General features: G+C 33.9%; 1 protein-coding gene across 3 annotated transcripts in view; it reads left to right on the top strand.

Moving 5' to 3' along the window:
- Lin28b (lin-28 homolog B) overlaps positions 1 to 5,461 on the top strand; it is a 110,336-nt gene extending 104,875 nt beyond the window's left edge. For all 3 annotated transcript variants that reach the window (XM_010607191.2, XM_010607190.2, XM_010607192.2), the window contains one exon: positions 4,911 to 5,461. In XM_010607191.2, the coding sequence (XP_010605493.1) occupies positions 4,911 to 5,280 (370 nt within the window). In that variant the 3' untranslated portion in view covers positions 5,281 to 5,461. The remainder of the gene's footprint in view (positions 1 to 4,910) is intronic.
- The last annotated feature ends 1,481 nt before the right edge of the window (positions 5,462 to 6,942 follow it).

Genomic DNA, 6,942 nt, shown 5'->3' with positions numbered 1-6,942 from the left:
TGGGGATCAATCGGGACCTTGTGCCTGTGAGGCAGGCGGCAGAACCACTGAGCTAACCCTCCAGCCCCTACTCTAAGTTTTAATGTCTTCATCAATACAATGTAGATATTGTAGTACCCACTTCATAGAGTTTAGGGGAACATTGTATAATACATTAAAAACATTTAGCACAGTTTTGAGAACATAGTAAGCACTCAATAAATTGAAACTATTATTTTTATAATTCTCAACAGGATACTATACTATGTGTAGAATTTTTTAGCATAAATTAAAGTAATAATGTTACTGGGTTTTACATTTTAAATAATAATGAAAACTCTTCTGATATTAAATGTTTATTTGTTTTCTAGGAAACCTTAAAAATGAGTATGTATCACCACTAACCAAAATGATTAAAAACTCAGTATTTTCTACTACTTAAGAATATATAAAAATGGGCTGGGGATTTAGCTCAGTGGTTCAGTGGCCTGCCTTGCAAGCACAAGGACCTGAGTTCAATCCCTGGTACCAAAAAAAAAAAATGAATATATAAAAATAACCTTATTAAAATATTTTGTTTAATTGGCTTGCAGTCTTATGGAGCATGAACATAAAAATGAAATAAAAAAGCAACTTCAGTAAAGAGGTGGCTTGATGGAGGTCCCTGTGTGCACTGGTGAAGGACCACTCTAGTTCTGGTTCATAAGGGTTTCTTGACTCTCCTGGGTATTTCAAAAGGGGAAGATCCTGTGAAGAGAATAAACCATACCCAGGTGTACATTTAGATTGTTTAGAAGCTCTCAGAGCAAAATTGGACCTTCTGACAGGTTGCTCTTAAAGTCTGTCTCACTCTCAGGACGCTCAGAGTGCAGGTTGTTCCTGCCAAAAAAAATGCTGCTGTGGATCCTTTCCTTTTCTCTGGGTTCTCTGATAATCCTGCTCTCTACTTCCCACCACCACTAGACTTGGATCCAAAATTTATGTGTTAGGTTTATTGACACACAAGTGAATTAGAAATGAAATGGTTAAACATATTAAAATTGAAAATCTTAGTATAACAGTATTACTGGTATTATTTCTTGATTGGAGGGGGGACTGGGTATTGAATCAAGGTTTCAAGTTCAAAGTTTCTTACATGCTAAGTTATACCTTTAGCTCCTCATTTCTGTACGTTAGTTGGACTATATCAAGATTAGAAATGATGAGCTCTTAGAAACTCTGTTACTTTTTCTTCAGTTTAGTTAGTGAAATTCTTTCCAACCTGTGACATATCTTAAGCCCTATCTGACCTCACATTTGGAAACTTTATTTATGCTTTTTCTCACTCTCCCCCGGCCCAGGAATTTTTATCTGTTTTCTTCCTATAGTTATATTTTGTTCCAGCTCAAAGTTTGCACTTTTTTCCACACTATTCTCTCTCCTTAATACTTCTTTATTCACTATTTTTTCAACATTGCTTTCTTTTTGAGAGGAATATAGGTCCTTCATGCTTTCATTTGACACTCAGAATATGCATTTGAATTTCCATATACATTCTTAAATTAACATTCTCAAATACTAAGAAACACCCAATTTTTTTTCCAGTATAAGGTAATGGTGAAAACATGGTCAATATTAAGACTTGTATTACAGTAAAATACATTGCCTTTGATCCTCCTCAAAATACATGCTTACCTTCAAGCACACTTACCCATTTTTCTTGTCAGTTTCTGAAGGAGTTCTTGAATTCTCTCTCATTGTGGCTTCCTCGATGTCTTTTTTTTGTTTTTTTGTTTGTTTGTTTGTTTGTTTTGGTACTGGAGATCAAACTGGGGACCTTGCCTTTACAAAGCAGGTGGCAGAACCTCTGAGCGAAATCCCCAGCCCTCTTGATGTCTTGATTGACTTAAAATATTTATCTTTCTTGGTCATTTTGACTGTGGGGAAAAGCCAGAAGTTGCACAGTGCCAGGTCTGGTGAATAAGGTGAACGAAGATACACCATGGTTTTTTTTTTATTTATAATTATTGTACTAGAAACAATGTGACACAACATTGTCATGATGAAAGATTAAATCATTTGTGCATTTCTACTGAGAGCTCTTGGAGTTGGTTTCAAGATCATAACCACAGTCTCAAATTTTATATCCCCTGATGACATTTCTTTGAAAGTTGAACTCTGAAGGAGGAATCACACAACTGTAATAAAATTGAAAATATTTCTGTTTAATATGTTAAAACGCTTTGTGTCATTGGCTCAGCATTTTATAGAATTATTTACGTGTTTAACTTTATTTATTAAAAATATTGGCAATGCTAAGGATTGAATCCAGGGCTAAGCAGATTTTATTTTTTTATGTGTGGCTATGGAATATATAGTACAGTATGATTATAATTTTTCTATCTTTAGTTTTTTCTTCGGGTGCTGTGTCCTTACATTTCTTAAGCATGCTGCTATATGTGGGAACACTAGTCACTTTTATGTTCACATCACAATGTAAAATTTATTCAAACTAATAAAAACACTGATTTGGAGAAGTGTGGGAGTGAACAAAGGGGATTAGAACCATGCCCAGCTTGTATATAGGAGTATGTGGCTGTGATATCATTCATGAGTTAAAAGGTAGCTGGATATTTCCATTTTGGTGTCAGTCCCTTGGGAAGAAAGAGGTTTCATAATTGGGCGTGATCTGCACTCTTAGGGTGATTGACATTGAATGATTAAATAGGGGAGAATAAGTACCACTCCTTTCCCTTTTAAGACTAAACAGATACACACTGAATGCTAATCTTTTCAATGTAGAAGGCAGTCTGGCCTAATGATAGTATGCATCTAAAAAGCCAAGTGGGTAGATTTACTATGTAAATCAAAGTGCAAGAAAACCAAAATTATATAGTATCCTTAAAAATAAGTGTTATAACCCACATATAATGGTATCACAGAGTGTGATTGAAGACCCCATTTGTGAAAGAGGAATTCTGACATCAGCCCTTTGGTCAGTGAGTGGGCAGAATGGTTCCCTGAATTGGATAACACAGTACATACCACACTGACTGATGAAATTGATGTGTCCGCAGGAGAGCTGGCTCTATTACTGAAGCCTTTAACCTATTTTCTCTCACTTCAAAAATGAGATCTTTCTAGATATCATTCTTAGGAAGTGAATTTAATTCCGAAGAAGATATTTTACAGATGAGTAAATTTGATTTATGAATTCACTTATCCATTGTAGAAGAGAACTTTATGGGAAAACATTATAAGTAATATATTTTTCAAAAATGCCATTTTTTAGTGTTCGGGCATTAATCAGTAATTTTTATTCTTTAATCATTACTATCTCTTAGAACATGTTTGAAACATATTGAATCTGCAGTGTAATATGTTGTTAATTCATGGTATGCAGTTGTGTGAGAAATACATAATTAGCACATTTGATTTCTTGGTTTTTCCCTTTAGTTTTTAGAAATATGACCTATTCTGTTAAGATAAATACCTTTTCATGACTGCAAAAAATAAAAGCCTATTTTATGAATCTAAAGTCTCTGTAATAACATTGATAACTGAAAAAACACATTTGTTTCCCTGATTTTTGCCATTTCAGAATTCTCACCTTTTATAATTGATCCCAGACCATAAAATACTAAGTATTCTGCATATAATGCTTATTAGGTCAGTTGTAGATTAGTAGTTTGTCTTTGAAATATGAGGCAGTATAAGTTGCCCAGCTTGATGTTCTGTCACACACATATAATTCTGGTTGTTCTTATCTTAAATTTAACTGTCCACATATTTCTGTTTTTTAAACACTGTGATCTATTGTTATTTATTCATTATGAGAATTATGTATTTGGAAAATAAATTTAAAATATCTTTTAAAACATTTCATTTGGAAGTAAATCAATATGGAAATTAAATGTTCAGTAACCAGGTTTAAAAAAAAAGCATTGTAAATACAGGTGTTAGTTTCTTCACTTTATGGTCTTCTTTGGTTTCAACATAAAATTTTAATAGAAAGGAAATCTGAGCAAATACATCCTTCAAATAATTTCCTTGCTCAGCTTTTAGAAATTAAGCCTAATTTTCAAACATCTAGTACAATGCCATATCACAGTCAAGATTTAAGGATAGGTTAATGTTTATTTCAATTTAGGAGAATTTAAGGGAAGACACATTTCTATATAAGAAAAGACAATAAATTTTTCCAGTTACTGAACTATTACCAGTCTTTATTAACGTGATCTAAGTATTTTAAACATTTATTTTATAGCACTTTTCTGGTTCACACACTTTCAGTATTGTTCTAAAATTACTTGGTAATTTCCCCAAACATCATTCTGACTTCCTTACTAGGTATCTTTCTTATATATCACATTTCACTGTTAATTTTGTATAAAGGAAAAAATTCTGCCAGCTCCTTTGGCTTTCACAGTCAAAATAATTAACACTCAAAAAGTGTTAAATTCATAAAATTTAATTCAGTCTATAGTTTTTCTAGTAGCTAAGAGATGCTTTTTCATATCATAGCAAACAGCTGTATGTATTTTTATTCATTTTTAAAACTGTTTGGTTTCGTTGAGTGATGACCGCCCTCTAGTGGACGAAACTGTTCTCTTAAAATAACCTGTCAAATTTAAATGAGTCATTTCCACCTGGAAATGATTGAATCTTCTGTTGTGTTTTAATACTCTTGTTTTTCACTGGCTATTGTATTTATAACAACTAAAGTTACTGAAACATTTTGGTCATTATAATTTTTATAAATGACGTTATATACTTTAAAGAAGGCACATTAAAATAAACTAACCTCATTGACAGTTTATTTTGTTAAATTCTTAAATTATGTGTGTATTCCCATTTATTATTTTATATACTTTTAATAATTATTAAACTACATACATTTTTATGCCACATGTTACTTATTTCTAAGGTGTTTTCCTCGTTCTTGCTTACAGATGCTACAACTGTGGTGGCCTTGATCATCATGCAAAGGAATGTAGTCTACCTCCTCAGCCAAAGAAGTGCCATTACTGTCAGAGCATCATGCACATGGTGGCAAACTGCCCGCATAAAACTGTTGCACATCTGCCTGCCAGTTCTCAGGGAAGACAGGAAGCAGAATCCCAGCCATGCACTTCAGCCTCCCCTAGAGAAGTTGGGGGAGGGCATGGCTATACATCGCCGCTGCTTCCTCAGGAAGCTAGGTCAGAGGTCTCAGAATGGTCAGGCAGGTCACCTCCAGAAGTTTCCTCCACAAAGGCATCTGCAGCTCCAGAAGAGCAAAACAAAAAGGGGCCTTCTGTTCAAAAAAGAAAAAAGACATAGTCCATCTTAATGTATTGTTTTCCCTACCTGGTTGGGAAGTCTACCTCATGCAAGTACAGGGAAACAGTATTTCACAGATAGCAGCTGACCTGGGATTTTAACTACTGTTGAGGAACTGTGGATTTTTTTAGCAGACAAATCACTGTAAGCAAATTACATTTGAGTAGGTTGTCATGTTTTATGTAACTCAGAATGAGAATACATATATACATATATATATGTGTGTGTGTATATATATGTGTGTGTATATATATATATGTATATATGTATATATATATATCATGTGCATGTGTGAGGAGAGAGCCTGGATCTGTGTGCATATGTATGAAGATTTTACATAGGAACATAAACATACATATAAAGACTGTTTGTCTTTATCTGTGTGTATATATGGATAAGCACACACCCTCCCTCACATAATGGAACATCTCCAAGAAATTGAAAATCTATGTGAAGAATTTAAGATGGTTTCAAAAATAATCCCTTGAGTTTTTCTTAAAATACCACCTTTTTTTATACATAAAAATGAAAACATGACTGCTACCTTTTGTGTGAACCAAAGGATACTTCAAATCTCAGAGCTGCCAGTCATATGGTACTAAAGGTTTTTTAAGATACCCAGTTTCTCCCAAATTTGGGATTGCCTCTTTTTCTTGCTATCTATGGAGTGTTTTTCTTTTTTTTTTTTCCTCCTGTTTGAAGGTAGTACCTTAACTCCATTTGCCTCTGACTGCCATAGCTTTTTTGATTCTGGGATACGTAACTCCAGAAAAGACAATGAATGTGTAATTTCTGTGCCGATATTTCAATGTTTTTAATTCTATGTTTTGATTGTAAAGTACATGCCTAAAAAGAAAAATGAAGGGAAGGGTAATGTATAAATGTAGTAAGTTGATTATTTTCAGTGGTATTTTGATACCAGCTCATTATAATCTTTTACATAGATTGTGGCAACAGCAGCTTCCCTTAACTAAGTCAATCTTAGAAGCATCACTTAGTGCAGGGAGCCCTCCTTATTTACTACTGAAGACCTTAGAGGATAACTCCAGTTATATGGTCTATATTTTTTGGTAGCTATTTCTATACCCCCTGGAGAGTTCTCTAACTTGTTTCTAAAACAAAAACACCATGGAAATGAATAAAGTACTGGGGTTGAGAATAAAAATTAAGTAAATGCTCATAATTTCCCAGTAGGTTTGACCTGTGAATGATACTAAAAAGTTGTGTTTGGTGGCAGGCAACTAAAGTGTTAAGCCTGGGCAGAGGTACTAAAACCTCTCCCACCATATAACTTAGAAGGATCTTGTACAATAACATTGATCTAATCAACATTACATTACCTTCAGTGCTTATGCTGAAGTAACCCATGTGATGGATTCAAGATCAACATCAGATGCCAGGGATAGAGAATCTTCTCAGGTTAGTTTTCAGTTATAGTAACATACTGACTAGGGGCTACTTGCAGTATTGGTCTTCTTTAGGTTTCAGTCATGAAAAAAAGTGAATTTGGTGTCATCCTATTTTTAGATATTGTAGACAAATTTCTGAAACATCTCCAAAAATTAGAATGCTTACTATTGGCAATAAATATAGTTTTGTATGGGCCTGTTAATGTAAGCTCAGATAATCAGAGAGTGGAGAGAGAGAGAGAGAGAGAGAGAG

Source organism: Fukomys damarensis, unplaced genomic scaffold (genome assembly GCF_012274545.1).
Source record: "Fukomys damarensis isolate Sample0158 unplaced genomic scaffold, DMR_v1.0_HiC HiC_scaffold_14, whole genome shotgun sequence".
Lineage (NCBI taxonomy): Eukaryota > Metazoa > Chordata > Mammalia > Rodentia > Bathyergidae > Fukomys > Fukomys damarensis.
The sequence above is the reverse complement of the archived record's forward strand: the minus strand, read 5'-3'. Positions and strand labels throughout refer to the sequence as shown.